The 22114-nt window shown below is 47.6% G+C and overlaps 1 protein-coding gene across 1 annotated transcript; it reads left to right on the top strand.

Annotated features, from left to right (window-relative positions):
- The first annotated feature begins 121 nt into the window (after positions 1–121).
- C2H1orf105 (chromosome 2 C1orf105 homolog) lies at positions 122–20996 on the top strand. The gene is made up of 8 exons (XM_060141841.1): positions 122–142; positions 441–526; positions 3594–3684; positions 12651–12723; positions 14806–14862; positions 16014–16022; positions 17406–17477; positions 20776–20996. The coding sequence occupies exons 1-8, from the start codon at positions 122–124 to the stop codon at positions 20919–20921; spliced, it is 555 nt and encodes a 184-aa protein (XP_059997824.1). The 3' UTR covers positions 20922–20996.
- The last annotated feature ends 1118 nt before the right edge of the window (positions 20997–22114 follow it).

Below are 22114 nucleotides of genomic sequence, written 5' to 3'. Positions count from 1 at the left end.
CCTCCTAGAAGGGATGAGGGTGGAGGGCCCCATGACTGAAAACAGCCAGACACTTTGAATAGGTGCTAATGTTCAGCTGAGGTCATGGAAATACAAGCAGATGCATGAACAGATGGGAGTAATGAAGAAGCAAAGGGATATAGTAGAATACAAGATGTAGTGGACACAAAAGTCAGAAAACCTAAATCCACTCACTAGCTGTGTGACTCAGCAAATCACACTGTCTAAGCTTTGATTTCTTCATCTGTAAAATGGAGATAACACTATTTCCTCTTGGCTACTTAATGGGAGAGTCAACAGGGTCAAATATGAAACATAAAAATGCTTTGTAAAGTGTTGACTGCTGTGTAGCTGCTATTAGCTTACTTTGATCATCCTAATGATGGAAATAGCCAAGTGCAATAAACCCTGCAAAATGATCTCTTTCCATTTCCTTCCAGGTTTCTGTTCCAAGATTTGACAAGATTCCGTGGTTTAGTGAGGCCAGCCTCATAAACAAGCCATTAGTGCTCAGCCTCCCGAAAAGGTAATAGCTCAGCCGCTGAGGGCAAAGGTTTCAAGCAAGGTCTCATGGAAGATGATTTCTTAAGGGTTAAGGGCAATCATCTGAGGGGCACAGCTGATCAGTTGAGAGACATTAGTCAGGTGCTCACAACCCAGAAAGGGCCAGGGTTTCTAAGACAAAAGCGAGCCCTGAGAATTGGCCTGGCTGGAGGAGATAAGACCTCAATTAACCTCTCTCTGTACCACCACCACTTAACAATGCAAGAGAATTTTGCCCATGGACACTGCCTTTCAAAAGACTTCTGTCCTCTTCATCATCTTTTCTCCCTGCTTTAGCTTGAAGTTTTAAAATTTTAACCACCAAAAGTCTAGAACCATAAATTCCTGTCTTTACAGAGTAGCAACTTCCTATATTTAAACTTTGAGACAATCTCCTCCAATCTCACCAGTCCTGCCCTTTCAAACTAACTGCTATGGAACACGTTTCTATTTTTCAAAATTGGGGAAATTCATGTGTAGGGAGCTGCCACTTGAAATAAGTGGGTTTCCTCATTCCTCCCCCCTTTTTGATCCCCAGGTGTAGTGATATACCCCAAGGGGGGATGAAAGGAAGGGTGAGTGTGAAAGCTAGAAAGATTATGCTCTCTGAAAACAGTCTTTCCTCCTGTTGGTAACTGTCATGTACCCTCCTGCCCATGGATAAATGACTCTCCATGAGGGATATCCCCTCCACATCCCCACTTCAATAACATGTACCTTTGCTTTGTCTGCTGCAGTTTAAAACACCACATTCTCAGTAAGCAGCTAAACAATTTTGTGTATTTTCAGAGCACCTATGAAATGTTTGTTGTTCAATTCTGGGTTTTTCTTTTTTCCATAACTTTGAATATATCTAAACTCTAGCTAATGTCTTAGTATAAAGCAGGCAATCAGAGATTGAATAAACCCAAAGGCTTATTTACTAAATAAAAACACAGGTAACATAGTTCTTATTAAGAGTTGTTAGCAGTTCAAGGATCACCATGAGTAATGACAATTTAGCACCTTTTAATTGGAGGCAGGGTACAAACTCACCTAACAACGGTAGTCAGATGGTCGGCATAAATGAATAGAGCTGGCCAAAGGGAACTGTAGTGAAGGGGAGATCACCTCCCTTCAGGATTGGGACTGCCTGCAGGTATGTGACCCCAGTGGCCAGATCTGCTGGGTTTTCCAACAATAGCAGAAATCTGGATTTTCATGTGAAATGGCTCGTGTCTGACATCGAAATAGGGTAACACTCCACTATCCCATCCCACCCCAGCCCCTTAGACTTGCCCCTGCAGCCAGGAGCAAAGCATCCCTATGCGTGGCTCTCTCACCCCCAGCTCCCTTTTTCCTTGATTGTACAAACCTCTGGTAGCGGGTGGGGAGGGGACTCAGGGTGGGGGGCTTGAAAAAGGCAGGCCCAGAGCACAACTGATCACCGTCAGAACTTGCTCGCTTTCACAGCCAGACCCCCGAGTGTCAGAGGGGATGGCCAGCTGAGAAGGGAAAGAGTAGTTTTTCCTGCAGCCAGACATGCTTGAGCTAGTTGCAAGGAGAAATAACCTCACATGGTCTGCTGAAGCTCTACTCATGTCTGTACTGGGAGGATTTGGGCAGCAATCTCAACTCTTGTTAAGAGACATGGTGCTTATCTACCTCGCAAGAATTCTAAGACGACTGGACAGCACCTGTGAGGTGCCCTGAGCTTTCAGAAGGACAAGATAGAAATGGAAAGTCTTTTGGAAGGATGCTTTAAGTATCAACAGTTCCTAAGGATTGGAAACTCTTCATGTGGCCAAAGCTCTGAGTTCCAAGCTGTTTATTTTCGGCAAAACCCTTTTTTGAGAACTTGGTTAGAAAGTTCTGAATGTGCTTTAAGTATTACCTAGCTTTGGACAGGCAATTCCAACACAGAACAGTCTGAAAAAGAGAAAGGAACATTTAGCGAAATGTGCTCAGAGCACCCCTAATTGTGAGCTCTGGAAACACACCTACAGGCTTGGAGGAGGTGAGACCTGGGTCTGAAGATCACTGCCTACAGACCACTTCCTTCCAGGAGGTCTCTCTCAGGTTGGCCTGACTGTGCTGAGCCACACCCATCATCAGTCTCAAAAGCCCTCAGGTCACACCAGGTCCTGTTTGTTTGAGATTGTTGTGTGCTGAAGCAGTTCCAAAGTGGCCTGTGGTCTCTCCTGGTCAGCATTTGGGTGTCAAGTCCAAGGCCAACTGTTCACATATCAAAGACAAAGGCAGTGAAGTCAGACCTGGGTCAGACCTGCCTCCCCACTCTCCCAGGGCCCAGGAAAATGGTGGGAGAAATAAAACAATAAATGCCTCATGGACACCAAACTCCCTGTGCATGCCTTTGTTATAAATGAACAAGGGACAGTGAAATCTTTCCTCAGAGGAGAGGTGTTGTTGGCAGAACTACCAGCGTTCCGAGTGAGTTTCCATTTCTAGGGAGGACGGGCCAGGCACAGGGCTGTACACACAGGCTGTTTACAATGCTCAGGCCCCCTGCACACCCTGGCTCCTTACGCTGTAATAAAATGCACTACAGCAGCCAGCAGGGTGGGTCACCCTGGGAAGAGAACTGATGTTATCTCTGCAGCATCTCTGCCTCACCTTCTGCCCGGAAAGAAGGAGTGTTCCAGAGGAAAAGTGTAGTTGGAAGGAGATGTTTCATGGGAGGAAATGGATGGATTGTTTCAGGTTGCAGAGACAGAAACTGAGAAAGCAGGGCAGGCAGGAGAGGACTGCTTTTGTTAAATATCAATTAAATATCCATCTGCTTTTCTGAACAATTATTTTCTTGCCTTGTTTGCACACTGTCTCTGACAATCTAGAACTGGCATTGGTTAGTTCAAAACCAAAGGGACAGAGAAGCCAGAGTGACTAAAGAGGGAAAATCTTGTGGCAGCTCCAAAATGACCTGGGCCCTCCAGGATCGGAGTGGGGAGCAACTCCTTGGGTGTCCCTAGGGTCCTCTCTGAAACAGCCAAGAGCCTGGTTCTTCAAACCAGCGACTACGGTTCTAACTTGCTCTTGTTTTGATTCCTCAGATATCCTCATTCCTCTGCCACTTTTCTGGTTTCATCCAAGAAGGCTATGAATTTGCCAATTTTGTTCCAAGTTCCAGATGTCTTATCTAAGGTACTCAATTTTGTTTTTTAATTGAAAAGAAACCTGGGACTTTCCTGGTGGTCCAGTGGTTGGGAATCCGCCTTCCAATGCAGGGGACGTGGGTTTGAGCCCTGGTCGGGGAGCTAAGATCCCACATGGCGCTGCAGGCAACTAAGCCCATGCACTGCAACTACTGAGCTCGCACTCTGGAGCCCACGCAGCATGACGAAGACCCAGTGCAGCCAAAATAAAAATTAAGAAAAAGGAAGAAAACACCATAGCTAGTTCTAGAATGACAGAAAATTTGGATACAGAGTCATTTCCTATCTCCTTAACACAGCCCTGAGTCTGGATCATCGTCAGTGTTTAACAGAGATTTGTTGAAAGACGTGAATGAACCCCTCTCCTGCACCCTGTCTTGAGTGTCTTAGGGCTCCGTCCACTAGAACTAAGAATCAGGTTAGAATCATCAAAAAGGGACCCCCCCAAAAATTCATATTGAGGGATCTTCCCTGAGACCTTCAGAGACTGCTTCTAGCCTGTGTCCAGAACGAACCCTTTTCTGCAGTCTCTAACCCCCTACCCCACCCACCATGAACCCCTCTGTCTCCCACCTACAACGCCCTAAACCCATGGAATTTCGCGTTAAGAGCTCGTGATCTCCCCTTCACCTCACGGAAACCTGCCACGACTGGCTGCCGAGTGACACTCCGGGACGCTGCGCTCCAGGGGCCGGGGGGGGTACCCACATCAGGGGTGTTTGTGCAGCGAGCATCTGCCCCAGGTGGAGGCAGACAGAGGACTCTCGGGGATGAGAGCAGTTTCTCCACCCGAAAGATCACAAGTCACAGCCAGGGCCACTGAAGGCAGCGCGCGAAGCGGCGTTCCGAGAGCAGCCGGCGCATTGCCCACTCGCAGCCAGAGCCAAGGGTGAGCCGCGGTGGGGACGAGCCCCCGTGTCAGGGGATAAACGCTTACAGAGTCTTCGTGTCGCTGGGCTGAACGCAGATACAGAATAAGTCAGATGCCACCCACACAAATGAGTGGGCGGACGGCCAGGTACGCAACCGCGGAATAAGAGAGAGGGGGCAAAGTACTGGCGAGAGGAGGTGGGAGGAAAGGTCACCTGCGGGCTGGGGGCGGGGCGAGCGGAGATGGGGCGAGGGAATGATTCAAGAGGAAGCGGCATCTGCACTGGGTCTGGAAGATATTCTTTCCACAAGCGGAGGAACAGCCGGGGGAGCAAAGACAGGGAGACAGCGGGCGGGCAGAACATCAAGGAATCAGGCCGGCAGGAGCACTGGCTGAAGTGGGAGGGACCTAAGGAGAGGGGTGGACCCCGCCCGGGCACAGAGGGGACGTGCGAACGTTCCCGGTTCACAAGCACAGAAGTGGGTCAGGGCTGTGCTTGAGAGTCAAGCACGAATCCCCCTAACACCCTAGACTGAACGGGCAAGTAGGTAAGAAATGCACCGAGGGGCCTGGGCGGAGACAGGGCTGATCCTTCTGTTGCTGCAGAGCCAGCAAGGAGCCTACTAGTCACTCGTCTCTGAACTTCTTACTGAGATAGGCTCTCCCCTGCTACCGAGCGCCTCCTCGTCCGGGTCTGTTCTGGGTCTCAGTACACCGTGCCATCCTGGGCACTGAGGTTCTGAGGCCGGGGAGGAAAGCGTCTCTAATGAGCGGGTCGAGCGAGAGGCACCCACTTCAGCAGAGCTTAGAATTTCACGGCTGCAATACTCACATGCGGCCACTAGATGGAAGCCAAGAGCAACAGCTTCCGCGGCCTGGCCAATAGGCTGGGCCCGCGGGGAATGGTCTCTAGGCGGACCCAGGAGTTCGCAAGTCCGTCGCTCCTGCTGGGACAGGAGACTCAGGTACCTCATGAACCCCTAACCCTCACCATCACCCTGTCGAGGGCTGACCCTCCACCAGAGAAGGAGAGAGAGAGAGAGAGAGTCGCTCTTGCTGATTGGAAGGGCTAACAGGCATAGGGGAGACAAAAGTTTACTGTACCTTTGCTGTCTTAGGGTTTGGGGCTGGGCCTGAGAATTAAATTGACAGAGTAACAGGAGAAAAGCATGTAAATTTATTTACTAGAAGTTTTATGTGACACAGGACCCTTTATAAGGAAATGAAGACCCAAAGTGGCAAAACCTGAATGTTTTTATAGTAGGTTAAAAAAAGAGGGGCAATTGTGGAAAAGTAACTAAACTGTGGGGAGGCTAAAGGAGGATAAGAATTATTTTGAAAAGGTCTGTTTGTACAGAATTCTCTTGGCTTCAACTTCTTGTCCTTGAAGATAAGAATGATGGTTTCCTCCTGGTGTTAGGACATCTCCCATTTGGGGTTTTTTCTCCTGATTTTCAGAAGAAAAGGAGGAGGGTCAGAGCAGCCTTCTTACACCTGCTGTTTTTTCCAAGTGTCTTAGCTCAAAATGATGCTGAGGCCAAAGTGGCAGATTTGGGGGAGGCATATTCTGCCACCCTTCATAGGGACCTGGGATCCCTGTTCCGTTGGGGCACCTGGCAGCTACCTCACATCAGATCCTTGCCTGCCACACAGACCTCCTCAGATCTGAATCCAGCCCCCAGAGTCAGCTGCGAGCTTGAGGCCTGCATGTGTGCGCTGCTCCTTTCTAGAGAGAAACTGCTGTACCTTGTGGGAGTGGAATGCACTATCTCTTATCTCTTTCTACTCCTCCTAATCAGGGACCTGTCAGGAAGCTGTGGTAGCCCCGCAGCCAACTAGAGGTCCAGGCCCCAGGGCACAGGTGCAAAGGTCCTGCCACCTGGCACCTGTCCTCCTCACCATCACAGGTCAAAAGGCAGAACTTCGAACATCCACATTCCAAATGGCCTTTCTGTCCTGCCCAGGAGCCCTCCCAGGGCAGGGGCGAGTCTCTGTGTGACTGGAGCACGATGCCTTAGTGAGCAGCCAGAGAGACAGAGAAGAAACAGAGGCTCAGAGACAGAAAGACAGGGAGAGGGAGACAAACATCAAGACAGCAGAAGCCAGAGACACATAGAGAGGTCAGGGGACAACAGACACCAAAAAGGAAACAGAAGAGGAGAGTCGGAGCTACCAAAGAAGAAAAACAGAAAATGCAGACAGAGAAATGAGACCTAAACACGTCCCCATTTAAACACCTGTGGAGCAGCTTCTTTACTAGGCAGGACTTTCACCTGCGTTTTCCAGGCCTTGACAAAGGACTCCTCCCGATGCTGTGAAAGAAGAAAGCGAACCATGATAATTGGATACTTGAGGTCAGGAGGTGACTTAGAGCTCACGGACAGGCAGAGCCGACGTGGGGCTGATCTGGGAACTGTAGCGGGAGCCCCTGGAGCCCCTTTGCCTGCTTGCAGGGTTGGCTGTGACCAATTCTTTGAGGAGAATAAAGTGCCCCCCACTCCCTCCATTCCTGCCCCCAGCCCCGGCTACTCTCCTTGACTGGCTATGTTGTTCCAGTCTTAACGAGTCAGGGGAAAGAGGAGGGCATTGTTTATTGTTGCTTTGGGCAGACCTGTGACAAAAAGCCCTGGGTGACAACACTGTGCAGTGGAGATGTGGCTGGGAACACATATAGGAGGCGGCTTCTGGTTTTCTCACCACTGAGAACTCTATTATTCTTCTCTCATTGACTCTCAGTTTTTGAAAATTCGTGACCACCAGGGAAACATCCTCATATACTCCCCATCCCTTCTCCTGTTGATGAAACACATACAACAAGTACAACGTTTAAAGGGAAGTACTGATGAATACCACTGATCTGAAATAATGATCTAAGTGTAAATAATGATATAAATAATGAAATAAAAACCAAGTTTAACAAGTCTGGATGGGAAGTACATGGCTGTCGACCATTTCATGTATGTTTGAAATTTTTCCTAGTGAACAGTAAGAGTATTTTTTTTTTTTTTTTTTTTTTTGCGGTACACGGGCCTCTCACTGTTGCGGCCTCTCCCGTTGCGGAGCACAGGCTCCGGACGCGCAGGCTCAGCGGCCATGACTCACGGGCCCCGCCGCTCCACGGCATGTGGGATCCTCCCGGACAGGGGCACGAACCCACGTCCCCTAGCATCGGCAGGCGGACTCTCAACCACTGCGCCACCAGGGAAGCCCAGTAAGAGTATTTTTAAAACTGTGTTCAGCTTTGTTCTTTAACTGAGATGCTTGGTATTGTCAGAGAGCAGGAAAATGTGTAATTATGATAGGGTTTTCTTTGTTTGAATATTGAAAATAGTTCTCTGACCACTACTTTTTGGATCCTAAGGGATACAGGAATCATTATGTCCTGATATGGACCCTAAGAGTCCACTCTCTTCCTGAGAAAAGGTAGTCTTTCTTTGACCCTTTATCCAAAGAACTTTCTGGCTGATGGAAACTAAATGTATGTGCTACTGGACCTTTCTGGGCCAGTTTCCTCACTGTGTTCAATGAAAGAGTTGAAGTAGGTGACTGATGAGGTGCCTCCCAGTTAAGGCAGGAGAGGGAAGGAGGAAAGGAGCAGAGGCCTTGGGCGAGATCAGAGGCACATTTGTTGGTGCCCCTCGACTCATGCTTGTGGTCCTATTTTTAAAATTGCCATCTGGTGCTTCCATTTTTCAGTTTTTGTTATGTGGACAGGTGTGTGTGTGTGAGAGAGAGAGACAGAGACAGAGGAGAGGAAGAGGGAGGGAGAGGGAGAAACAATTCTGTTTCTTTCTCAAAGATTCAAGGAGGCCAAGGACTTGGGCCACGAGCCGGAGCTTAGGCACCTGAGCAGACACTGAGCTCAGATACGAAGTTGTTTCCAGGTGTGAAGTTGAAGAGCAGGCTTCGGCTTCTGGGGCCCAGCTGAGCTCTGCGTCATGCCTTGTCCTGGCTGTCCTGTCACACTGCCACCTGCTCTCCTGGGGACAGCTGCTCGGGAAACGAGAACCCCATGAACATTTCTGAGCCTCCTTTCTTGGTGGCTCTGACTGTACAGATGATACAGCTGGGGGGCCTGTGCTCAGAACCACCGGCCAGTTCACTCTCCATTCCTGCTAGTGTGCTGAGCGGGCCCGAGGGAAACCGGGAGTGAGAAGGACGTGCTGAGGAAGGAAAAGGCCTTGGTTTCAGGGCTGAGGAAGGAAGCTGAGGCCCAGGGAGAACACAGAATCCCAAACTGTCTGCGTCGGCTGCTTTGTAGACAGGCCAGGCAGGATTGCCCATCACAGCTGCCTAACAAACACATTGCACAGACAGCCCCAGGGCCCTTGCCCGCCTCTCCAAGTGAGGAGGGATGCAGTGGCTCTTCTCAGGGATGAGGCTTTGGCTGACAGCGAGTCTCAGGCGGAGTCACTGCCACTTTCCTGGCAGAGGTGACTGAAGCCACACATCAAAGACTTTTTCTTCTCTACATAGACAGCGTGGGCAGGATTAGAGTTGGCCTCTGGCCTATTGGCTGCAGAAACCAGCAGCACCAGGGGGATGGGAGGCCCAGGGCGTATCTGTGACTGACAACGGCCAAGTCTCTCAGCGCCAGGTCTAGAGCCGAGCAATTTGCTTCCAGCCTCTGCGTTTCCTAAGAATTTGGTACAGATGAATTTGTTGCACACAAATGTCCTGTAATGTTTCCCTGAGCACAGTGCTGTTATAATAGTGATCTTCACACATGTGTGTCTTATAGGGATTTATGGACATACATGTATGCTGGTCATGTCTCTGTTTATACCTGAGAGCTTAAAACGCTTACATTGATTCATTCATTCAGCCAACATGTGTTGAATGCCTACTGTGTGCCGATTCCGAGACGGCTTCTAGATTCCTGTCCTATTTCGGGTCAGTGGTGTTCATCAGTACTTCCCTTGGAAACTTGTACTTGTTGTTATACATGTTTGATCAACATAAACAGGAGAAGGACTTAGGAGTACGCAGGGTAGTTCCTGTGGTGATCACGAGCTTTGAAAACTTGAGTCAAGCGGAAAGAAATAATAAAAAGAGTTCTCGGTGGTGAGAAAATTGGAAGTCAGCCTCTTATACATCCAAAGATGTGTGAGATACATTCTTGCTCTTAAAGAACTCTCAGCCTGGAGGAGGAAACAAACACATTAAAAAAAAAAAGAATAACAGTACAAATTGCAACAAGAGTTATACCAAATCTGTGATGGAACCCGAGAGGCAGGCACCCAGGTAAGGGGGTCAGGAGAAAGATTTTCTGAGAAAGAAACATCTAAGCTATATCATAAAGGGTAAGGAGTTAACAAGGCCGGATAGGGCAACATATATGGCATTTTTTCCCTCAGATTCCAAAGGATGACAGTCATCGTGGTGGGGCACCTTGTGTTTTTTTTTTTTTTTCAGTACGCGGGCCTCTCACTGTTGTGGCCTCTTCCGTTGCGGAGCACAGGCTCCGGACGCGCAGGCTCAGCGGCAATGGCTCACGGGCCCAGCCCCTCCGCGGCATGTGGGATCTTCCCAGACCAGGGCTCGAACCCGCGTCCCCTGCATCGGCAGGCGGACTCTCAACCACTGCGCCACCAGGGAAGCCCGTGGTGGGGGACTCTGGAGTCACAGTTTCAGCTGTCATTCACCTAGCAAGCTCCTGCCGTGCTCCATGCGTGTCTGTTGCTTGGTTTGCCATGAACCCCGTGATTCCAGTCCCTGTCGGGTCTGGTGTATTCTTATGCAGAAACCAGAAGTCCGGAAAAGGTGGCAGAACCAACTGCAGGAAAGACAAGCATCCGCTTCTAACTCGACTAAAACCAAACCTGCCTGAGAACATTCCCACCCCACCTCCAGCATCCAGGCCTTCCTCATCCTTTCAGACCAAGCAAAGATGCCACTTCCAGAAGCCATTCCTGATTCCTCACGTGGGATGCAGTCGCTCTCTTTGCTGAAGGCCCAGAAGCATCCTTGCTTCTTCAGTGATACCTGGCACATCCAGCCTTGAATCGCAATTTCAGACCAGTGTCTTAGTCTCAGAACTGAAAGATGTGAGGGACAGTGGGAAAAGCCTGGGCCCCAGGAGATCCTACCCCCAGGGTACAGGGAAGATAAGGTAGGAGGTTGAATCGGCCCAGAAGAGTAAAGGAGTCATCCCCGGGGGGTGGGTAGGGGGGCTTGATGGGCTTGATGGTGGGCGGGGTGGGGGTGGGGGTCCTCTCCAGCCTCCCTCCTCCCTCCTCCCTCCTCCCACAGACAACTGGCCGTTCCAGGCTGTCCGCACTTACCTGAAGCGGGTTGGCCAGGTCTTTCTTCCATGCTGTTGCACAGTGTTCCTAGGTTGGAATGCCACCCCCCTCCTTGCTCACCACCTCCAACACCTACCTGAGCACCGCCTGTTCTTTCAACCTTCCTCAGACCCTTTCCTTGACACCCCACTCCCACCAGATGAGCTCAGCGCCTCCCTTCCACTCCCCTGTGGCCTCAGTATATTTCTGCCCTTCAACACCAGCACACCTCTTGGTACCCAGGCTGCTGGGTGGTGAGCAGCTTGCAGTCAGAAGCTGTGTCTTCTTTATCTTGGTGTCCCCAGTACGTAGCGAATGGACAAATACATAAGTCTGCATTCTTCCCTGGCCTTCCTTTGGGCCAGAAACCTTCTTATTCACCTTTGTGACTCCATCACAGCGCCCTCTACGTGGTGGCCTCACAAAGAAGGTTTGTTGCTGAATGATAAATCTAGCCGTTCCCACTCATGCTTTCCCGTGCCAGCCCACAGTGTGGGGATACTGAGTTGATTCTTTGAAAATGGCCTGTACGTTTGAAATGTATTTTGAATATTTGTCAAAAGAATCCAACGTGGTACATCGTTTACAGTCCTCGATCCCCAATAATGCCGCACCCAAGCGCCATGTGTCTCTTACGAGACAATCCAGCAAAAGTCACCTTAGGAGCACAACCCAGGCACTCACTCCCCACGCTGCACAGGTATATTCCTCCTTTCCTGTTGCACACACCCCACAGGGCAGCCCAGGAGCAGATCAGGGCACAGGCGTGCACACCTGCAGTTCTAGGTCACCAACTCGACCTCATGAAAGAGGAGACTTCAGTTCCTAGTGACTGTCTGCTTGTCCCTGTGGGCCCTCCTCTCCCCTGAATTCTATGCTTCCTGAGAACCTATCTCACGACTCTGGTGTCAGTGTGGATGGGGAAGGGTAAGAGAATCCCCAGACGGAATGTTAACCTCAAGCTGCCATTTGCTCCCTAACCAAGCTGTCATCAGTCATGCGAATGAGAAGCCTGTGTTTCAGGTGGAAATGCCCCGAAGCCCACTCTTCCACCCTTTGGCAGAAATGGAGTCAGAAAGGAAGCAGGGCTTCCAGTGAGCAGAAGGGGTGCCCCACTCTCCCTGCACTGGTGGTTTCTTTGCCTCCCTCCTCTAGGGGAGGGAGCGGGCCCAGGACCCACACACCAGCTCCAGTTCTGCCTAGGGCTTGATCGGCGGCTCCGGGGAGGTGCAGAAGGGCCACGTGGTGCTGGGCAGTGCAGGCTTGAGAGCTGATGTCAGGCCAAAGTGAAGGCGTGAGAAAAGAGGGTCGGATTTCAGAGGGACCAGAGAAGGGAGGTTTGCAGAAGTCTCCTATTCATTTTTCTCAGGCCATCAGAGATCTTCAACTAGTCCAGATGGTGGAACTTTTGTATGAAATGTAGGAAGTGTGTCACCCACGAGAGAGCGCAGCCCCTCAGACTGCGTGCTCGGGTTGGAAAGAGGGACCTAGCTGGATTTCAGCCCCCAGCCCCATCCCCACTGCCAGCTGTCTTATTCCTGTTCCACTGCACGCAGGGGCCTGAGGTCACCATTTAGTCTGTGGGTCAACCCCTTCTGCCTAAACCCTCTCTGAATTTACCAGCCACAGACAAGCCTGGGTTTCATATCCACCGAGATGGGGCTGAGACCGAAGTGTCCATCTCTGTTTCATGGAAGAAATAACGGTTACTTCTCTCACCCCTCCACCCCTTACCCACTTCTTTGCTGCCCCAGATTCCCCACCATTTCCTCACCTCTCTGTCTCTCTCTCTCCGCACAGGCCGGGAGGAACCGGAGAGACCCCACACTGATCAGAAACAAGCAGCTGTGCTCCACGTGTCGAGAAATGAAAACGGTAGTCGTGGAGGATGGCAGACATGGGCGTGAGCATCCCCAGGGCACAGCTCTACCCCTTCCCCACCAAAGCCCAGCAGAGAGACCATGACGGGGCTTTGCAGGAAGGGCTGCAGATGAGCAGCTGCTGGTCCTGGGCACACCGTCTCCTGACACGATATGGTAAATCTCCCCATTTACAACAAACCAAATGATAAATGAACCAAGGCAGCTTGGGCCAGAGGGGAAGAGACGAGATGAGCCATACTGCTTTGGGCTCGTCGGGTAACTGCGCCTTACAGAGGTGCCGGAGGCTGTGGAGCCTCTTCTCCCCCTTACCATGTCTCCAGCACTACACTCCAGCATCACAGCCATGAAACAAGCAGCTTCATCTTGGGGTTTGTCGTAAATTCAGACACGACCACAGTGGTGGTGGAGCTGGGGAGAGGTTCTCTGGTTCTTCCTGGCTATAGGGGTCGTTTGTAACTGGTGGGGGGGATGGTGGGTGGGGGGAGTTTTAGGAAAAGAAAGGCTATCGGAGGGATGTGGGCTCCACAATTACGTAGCTCTGCCATCAGAGCTGCTGAGGAAAGAGGCGTGTTTTGGGGGGTGCTGTACATATTGGAGCTAGGACTTGGGTCAGTTTAGGGGGTAGGGTTAGGGGCCTTCAGAGCGAGCACCAGGCTGGGTGGAAGGTTAATTTAGCTAAACGGTTAGGTTAGGGTTTGGGAAGAGTCTCTCCAATTCTAATAGCCTGTGATTCTGCTTTGACTCGGGGAGGAAGGTGGGGCTAGATGTACAGAAAGAGGAAGGACAAGGAGTGGAAGATAAACAGGAGACATGAGAGAGGCTCCTTTGATGAGTTCATGGCAAAACTGCTTCCAACCAGCAAGCACTTCTCTGGGTTGTCACGTGGGATTTGGAAATTTAACTGAAGCTACCATCAAAGGTGTACCTGGATGTTCCGACCTCTGTTCATGTTCTGCATAATTAGGATCACAGTGTTCAATATTAGCATTGACTGGGACTGAGAAGCTGGGATTGGGATTTCTCCTGGTCTCATTCCTGGAATCACTGTGTCCACATTTAGAATGCCCTGACGCCAGGCCTAAGCGGGCCCTGGCCAGCTGGCTCACTTGGGACCTTGTCACATGTTCTCTTTCTCAAGACCTCTTTTCTGACCTTTACTCTTGCCCAAACCTGCCCCAAGTGGAAGCACACACCGTGGTTTTACCATTCCTGCAGATGCCCAAAGGAAGGGCCTCAGACACAAAAGTGCCCAAGGGCCCTTCCCTACCATTGTCGAAACCGGAGCTCACAGACCCTGGTGGGAAATGATAGAAAATAAGCGTGAAATACCCTTGTCTCACTATGTGCAGTAACAGCTCCCCTTCCTTCTGGGGCGGGGACTGGGGAGAGGAGGGGCTGTCTGTCTGCTGTTGTCACTGAGACCCCTCCATTCTCTGCAGGGGGTTGAGCGGAGATACTGGGAAAGTATAAAAAGACTCCTAAAAATAGAAGGGACTTCCTCAACTTGATATAGGGTGTCTACAAAAAACCCACAGCTAACAACGGACTTAGTGAGGAAAGACTGGATATTTTCCCCTAAGACCAGGGACAAGACCAGGATGTGTGCTCTTGCCACTGCTGTTCACCATTGTACTGTACGTTCTAGTCAGGACAGTTAAGGCAAGAAAAAGAAATTAAAGGTATCCTGATTAGAAAGGAAAACATAAAACTCTATTTGCAGATGATGTGATTTTATATATAGAAAGTCCTAAGGGATCCATAAAAAAATCTACTAGAGCTAATAAATGAGTATGGCAGAGTCACAAGACACAAGATCAATATACAGAAAATAATTTGATTCCTAGATATTCACAGTGGACAATCCAAAACTGAAATTAAGAAAACAATTCCATTTATAAAAGCATCAAAAAAGTAAACTACTTAGGAATAAATTTAACAAGAGAAAGGAGAAAGCAGAAAATGATTTATTAATGACTCATATTAAATACAACCTGAGTTTGCTAAGGCAGTATGTTATTTCTTTAAATTAGAATGCAGTTTGGGGCATTGTTCTACATGGGACTTTCTTCCATTGGTGCAACCAAGAACTATGATAATCCCAGATGATCTGAAACTATCCTTTAGCAACTGTCCATAGCAAATACTATGAGTCATAGGTAACTCAAAGATTTAAATTAGGACACAGCTTTGTATCTGGTTATATCGGTTGTGGATTGAGAAATACAATAAGTAAAATGCTTAGGGAATGCTTTAGGGATGAGCTTCTTGAGTGGTTTCATTTTCTGGTTATAGTACACAGTTAGACAAAAAAAGTTGTTTTTAACCTCTTTGCCTGAACAGCTATGGAAACTACTGTAGAAACTATAATCTTCCTTTCTACCTTCATAAGAATAGTACAAGGCATAGGATAGGAGATCTCTTTGATAAAACTTAGGCAGAACTAAATACCAATTCTCCATGTGGAGGACATATCTAATTCATAAAGTATGGGAGGTTGCACATAAATTTTCTTGAGTCTAAGACAGCCTCTGCTACTTTATATTGACTAAAATTACTGTTATCAGTTTGTTGTCATTTGCTGCTTTCTTATCAAGATCAAATATATCAAAAATAAAATCCAGTCAAAGTTGGATTAGTTGGATTGCAGGGTTTTTTCTGCATTTAACTACCAGACCGGGAAGAAGGACTAAGTTTTCACTTTATTAAAAAACTCAAAACGTGGAGTCACCCTGGATAAGTCACCAAGATAGGTGGACTTGCCTTGCGGTAGATGGTTGAAATGTAAACATACAGTCACCCTTCCATATGACTAAACAGAAAAGTTACATGTGATCTAATGGCAATCTTTAATTTGTTTCCTCTACAGAGAGCAGTAACGTGGGAAAATAAATAGGTCTTTTTGTAACCTTAGATGACAGCAGGAGTTGTTATATTTCCCTGTATGAGCTCAGAGCCATTTGTACAAACTAACATATGGACTCAGATACACCAAAACCACGTCCTGGCCCAAGCAGACAGGGCCATGGAAGAAATGTGTATTTGAGCATTACAGACTCCAGCACTAGTGACATTTACTGCCCCCCGACTCTATACTATTTAAGTGCTCTTATATTGGATCACAATAAAAGTCATTCTAAAAAATATTCCTTACAGACTTTAAATGGAAAACTGGAATTTCTGAGCCAAAGGTACTCTTCTATGAAAGAGACTTTTGAAATGTTTTGTTCCAATTTATTTATCTTGCAAGTTTGGTACTTTAAAGAAAGTCTCAAATCCTGAGTCATTAATTGTGTGTGTGTGTTTTTAAAACAAGCTCTTATTCCTTTAAAGCTAAGACCGAAGTTTGAACAAATCCTAAAATCATGTCAATTCCAGACAGAAGTATCATTAGATTGGTCTTTTTTTTTTTCAGTGTAGTGAAGGAAAACATCCTACTTCTGTTTGTGATTTAGCTAGTGTGACTCTAAAGTCAGGTCCTCGTTCTGTTTGTAGCTTATAAAATCTGTCCTCACAGTTTTTAAATCTCACTACATATATAAGCAGATTGGAATTGTCCTTACTGAAATAATTTTTTTTTGTGGTACGTGGGCCTCTCACTGTTGTGGCCACTCGCGTTGCGGAGCACAGGTTCTGGAAGCGCAGGCTCAGCGGCCATGGCCCACAGGCCCAACCGCTACGCGGCATGTGGGATCTTCCCGGACCGGGGCACAAACCCATGTCCGCTGCATCGGCAGGCGGACTCTCAACCACTGCGCCACCAGGGAAGCCCTGAAATAATTTTTAAAGTGACTTTAATTATAGCCATTGTAGGAATTAAATGACGTTTGTTGACTGGAAGGAATGAAGGAAAAAGGGGAGGGAGGGAGGAAAAGAAAGAGGAAATAAGTATGAGCAGATAGATATATATTTGTTGAATTATAGTGTAGACAGATCTTCAAGTATTCAATCTTACAAATACCACCTTCTTGTTTGCCCAAAATGGGTAATAGAAGGGATTTTTCTTTTTCTTAGTCCCAGTGAGTCCTCCAATGGCAATTTAATAAAATTAACTGACTGGACTGACCACATTTTTGGTAGCAAAGTAAAAATAATCCTGGAAAATCTCTGTGGAAGTAGATACCAGGAAATGAATGTAGAGACGTAGATTGCCCATACAAGTTTACAGATTGGTCAGTCTTTAGAAATAAAACAATTAAAAATAATGTAGAAATGGTTTGAGCTTATATACCTTTTGGTTGAAGGTCACTTCCACAGTCTCAGCCACCAGGAGAAATAGGGAGTGATCAAGACATTTTTCTTGAGAATTGGAAGGTTCTAAAAAAATATTCTCAGTTTTGCACTGATCTGGAAGTGTTGTTACTTTTTTTTCTGAGAACTGGAAGATTCTCTCCTTAATCCCTTCTATTTTCAGACCATATATTATCTGACAGTGGAATAAAACATTTTTTTAAATGAAGGTTTTATCAAAATCCATGAAAATACTACTAAAGTAAAAAGAGCTTCAGAAGTGGTGGTCTTTGGCCAGTCATCTCACACTGCTCCCAAGTGGTCTGAGCACCAGGTTAACAGGTGCTGGGGTCGAGAGACCACCTGTGTTTTAAAATGTACAATGACACATTCCTTTCCACCAAGCTCTAGCCAAATCACTAATGTGTATTCTTGCTTCTTCCAGTCAGAATGATGAGTCTTCATCCACCAAAGGCCCAGACTGTACCCAAACGTCCTCGTGATGACATCCCAACAGGTTTGCTTTCTTTTGGAGTACTTGTAGTGGGAGACATACCACCCCCAGAGTAACACCTAAGATAATTTCTAAATTTTCTGAACAAATTCCCATTCTCCATCCCTTCTCTTTCACGTACTGCTTATTATTGACCTGTTTCGCCAGGTCCACAGCCCTCCCTTCACTCCAGCCCTACCTGTCCCCTCTTCAGGCCTCACTTGCATTTATCCATGGTGTGTTCCTTCCCAGGTCCTCTCCACGCCACAGGGCTCTGCCCCATTCTTTCTAAAGAGCCCCATAATCCACTTGCTGGAGAATGTCTGTAGGGATGGGGCACAAAGTAGATAATTCCCTTCTCAGGCAGTCTTGATAGTACCAGTTAAGCTGGGAAGGGAAATGTGTCCCCACACCCAAGGCATGGCCTCGCCAAGCCCTGAGCCCTCCTTTCCACAGGCTCCCTAGAACACCTGCCTTCCCCTGGCAGCTGCCCAGTGCTATTCTTATGTTCATGTGCTGGTATGGAAAAAAAGGACAGCACGACTCTATCTCCAGCTTCAGCATTGACCTAAGTCTTATCTTTTAGAGAAGCCAACACTGGGCTGGCAAAGAGGAGGTGGGTCATTCTTTGGAGTGATATGATTCAAGGGTTTAATGCAGTATAGGCTGCCACTTTAGTAACTTTGTCCATCTTCTCATTTGCTCCCAGATTAACTGAAGCCACTTTCAGTTTTTCTCTTATTTGATACACACAGTAAGGAAAATCAAGTTCACTTTGTACTGATGGGAAAGTCTAATCTCTATCCTGGGTGGTTGCAGAGAAGCTAGAGCCAGAACTGAACTGAGAGGACATCAAGAAAGGACATTTGAGGGTAGAAGGGATATCTTGAAGGGATGTCAAGAGGGAGGACCAGAGACTCAGGCGACAGCTGAGGTTAGGAGATAACCACTCTAGCGGAGTGAAAGACTGCTATAGTCCCAATCCCTTCTTATGTATCCAAAAATATTGGCCTCACTTGTGACTTTCATTTAGCCAAAGTGGACTGAATTTCCAAGAGCTAAGAGCATCCTCCCAATGAAAGCTGCCCCCGTCTGCCTGCAACCACTTCATTCTCCTGAAGCCTAGGGAACACTGGGTGACAGGCATGTGCAGTTGGTTTCAGGGTTCTCCGTACCAGCCATACATTCATTCTGAGTTTCCCTTAAACCTGAATTTTTTTCAGGTCTGCCTCCCAAAGGATAAAACACACATACACGTGTACACACACTCACACACAATTACATGCCCTTCCCTCAGCAGGAATGTTTATTATCTGATTCTACAGGACAGTGTGATAAGATGCCTTTCATCAATTTATTAACCCTGGGAGTGTATTTCAATTACCAGTGTGAGAACTAGACTCAGTGCACATAGATCAGCACATTATGTTCTGGACAGACCTCGTTCTTGCCCATAGAGTTCATTCAAGGGCAGCAGTGTTGGAGGTGAGACTTCAGAGAGCGTGCTTATGGAGCTGAAGCTTGGTAGATCTGCAGTTGATTCCAGTTGCAACCCTTCTGAGCTGAGCTTTGCTCTTGTGTGTGCTCTCTGAGGTCAAAGAAAAATCCTAGGAGCAAAGACACCTGCATTCACATCCTAGTCTTGCTAGACAGGTTTGGCCATATTGTTGAAACTATCTGGGTCTCTGTGTTCCCACCTTTAAAACCAGAGAAGCATTTTGCCCACCACCACCTGCAAGAGCCAGACGCTCAGTACAAGCAGCCTTCACCTTTGACTGACCCAGAAAACCTGCTGACACTGCCCCAGCCCCACTGGTTTATACAGTTTAGACACGTCCCTGTGCTGCGTAGCCTGTGGACATGCTGCAAACACCAAATGGCTGACTCATCCCAGCGACCATCCCTGCCAGTGACTGTCTAACTCATTCTGTTGATCATGACAGTAATCTCTAGTATTTTTCTGGATTCAGCTAAACTTGATATGTCCTCAATAATTATTAGTGAGAACTAAGTAAATGGAAAGAGCCTATCTCTAGTAAGTGATGGGGTTTCTTCTGGATTTGTTTATCTTGACTTTGGCCTTGAGTCCAGAGTTCTATGACACTCACAGGCTCTTGTCCATAAACATTGGTAGAGCTGCTAACCACCTGACTTAGGTCTACCACCTGGCCCAGTGCTGAGATATGGCACAGAGGGTTAGGATTAAGGAGATCTGGGTTCTGGTCCTCAGTCCATCATGACCCTGGACCTGTTTCCTCTTCATTACAGCAATGACACTGAACTGGGTCCTAGGTTTGTGATCTTGTGACATCTCTTAGCTCTCATTCAGCTGGACTAAAGAGCTTCTTCCAGAGAATTCAGGACTCCAGTTCCCTTAGTCACTCAGTGATTTCCAATGGGAAGATGCTATTTTATGCACTGATTTACTCTCCTGCACAATGAGTATTTTCGAAGAGTTGAATATTAACCAACTTCCTGTATATAAACTCATATTCAAAGAAGAGGTCAGGATGGTAAGGATTTCAAGGAGCACTAAAATAAATTATTTCATAAAATGAAGGTTCCTTTTGAAATACAAGTACTTTTCCACTACTGTAGCCTTTCATAAGATCACGTTTGTTTGAAGAGCAGAACCATATACGTGTCCCTGAAAAGTCTTCTGAGAATTGAATCCTCTTTTCCCTTTGACCTGTGTTACAACTCCAGACACACTTTATCTTCATTTATATATTTTTTTTAAACTTCAATCATTCTTTGGCAAAGACTAGTCCTTTGTTTTATTAATTAATTTATTTATTTTTGCTGTGTTGGGTCTTCGTTTCTGTGAGAGGGCTTTCTCCAGTTGCGGCAAGCGGGGGCCACTCTTCATCGCGGTGCGCGGGCCTCTCACTGTCGCGGCCTCTCTTGTTGCGGAGCACAGGCTCCAGACGCGCAGGCTCAGTAGTTGTGGCTCACGGGCCTAGTTGCTCCGCGGCATGTGGGATCCTCCCAGACCAGGGCTCGAACCCGTGTCCCCTGCATTAGCAGGCAGATTCTCAACCACTGCGCCACCAGGGAAGCCCCCTTCATTTATAATTTAATTGGCAATGTCTCCAAATATTTGAGTTATGTTTCTAAGCACTCCTTTCTGGCCTCTTTGTCAAGATTTGTAAAAGCTTAAGTTGGTGGGGGCTAAGATGGTTCTAGTAAAATGGATTCTCAAGTGAACTTTGAAGCTGTTTTATAAGGTTAAAGAAGTCTTTGGTGACATCGGTTATTTTGAGTAGATTTTAAAAATAGACTCTAAGGAGCCCTTGTCCTTCCTTCTTACACTGTCCTCCAGAGGGCGCTCGCTACAGACTGCCCATTCTGGGCCCCAGAACAGCTGTCTCCCGTGGACTGCTATCAGATGCCTACAACACTCTGCAGGACATGCAACTCTCTTCCTTGCCCAGGAAGGAACCAGTGGGCAAGACAATGAGGCAGTGAGTGGTCGGAGCTCATCCCCTTCCAGACTCTCAGAGAGAAAGCATCCTCACCAAGCCAGTTTCTGACACTAGTGCTTTCTCATCACTTCCTCTTAGCATGAAAAAGATGACTCAGGGGCTTCCCTGGTGGCGCAGTGGTTGAGAGTCCGCCTGCCGATACAGGGGTCATGGGTTCATGCCCCGGTCCGGGAGGATCCCACATGCCACGGAGCGGCTGGGACCATGAGCCATGGCCGCTGAGCCTGCGCGTCCGGAGCCTGTGCTCCACAACGGGAGAGGCCACAACAGAGAGACGCCCAAGTACCGCAAAAAAAAAAAAAAAAAAAAATGATGACTCAGTTTTGCTTTCCTAACTGTTGCTAGAATTCTAGCTCTTGCCATTGTCTTATCACTCATTTTTCCTAAAAACAAAATGGTTTAATGTCCATGATTATAAAGATATGTTGATTAAAATGGAACATATTGAGTGTCGTTCATTTTACTTTGCTAAAGATTTTTTATAATAGACAAAATCTTTCTGTTTCTAAGACATGAAATATCTGTGAAAATTATTTCTTCCTTCAGGGCAGGGGGCTAGAGATGGCCCCAGGAGGTCCCTCATGAATTCAGCCTAATAAGAATAAAAGAGAGAAATGGAGGTCACCCTTCTGTCCTTATCTCTGTCAGTTAACTCTGATAGATGACAGAGGATACTGGGATGCAGTAACTGGAAAATGACAGGTGATTAGCTGTTGCCACCCTTGAGGACAGGAACAGTGTCTGTCTTGCCTTCCTCATGCCGCCTTCTTTAGTGCCTTGCATATAACAGATGTTCATCTAATCTGTGTTCAGTCGAATCCAAAACAAATGCTTGTATTTGGTAGTTTGGTTACTTTAGTTTGAGGATATATATCTCCAACTCTGTCATAGTCCATGTGTGTGAGGGAGACAAAGGAAGAGTCTAGGCTTGTAACTATTATATTTATGGGCACACATGCTCCATGCCCAGCTTCAGGAGGGCTTGTATAAAACAAAAGGCTAGGACTTCCCTGGTGGCGCAGTGGTTAAGAATCCGCCTGCCAATGCAGGGGACACGGGTTCGAGCCCTGGTCTGGGAAGATCCCACATGCCGCGGAGCAGCTAAGCCCGTGTGTCACAACTACTGAGCCCGCGTGCCACAACTACTGAAGCCCACGTGCCCAGAGCCTGTGCTCC

The sequence above is a fragment of the Lagenorhynchus albirostris genome, chromosome 2 (genome assembly GCF_949774975.1).
Source record: "Lagenorhynchus albirostris chromosome 2, mLagAlb1.1, whole genome shotgun sequence".
Classification (NCBI taxonomy): domain Eukaryota; kingdom Metazoa; phylum Chordata; class Mammalia; order Artiodactyla; family Delphinidae; genus Lagenorhynchus; species Lagenorhynchus albirostris.
This window is presented reverse-complemented; position numbering and strand designations above follow the sequence as displayed.

Bases quoted from the DNA above. Each gene is read 5' to 3' on its own strand.
- C2H1orf105 (XM_060141841.1), top strand. From the start codon at position 122: ATGAAGAAGCAAAGGGATATA. The intron at 12,724-14,805 runs CGGTAGTCGTGG...ACTTTCTTCCAT, and splicing joins CACGTGTCGAGAAATGAAAA to TGGTGCAACCAAGAACTATG. The intron at 17,478-20,775 runs GTTTGCTTTCTT...ACTGTCCTCCAG, and splicing joins TCGTGATGACATCCCAACAG to AGGGCGCTCGCTACAGACTG.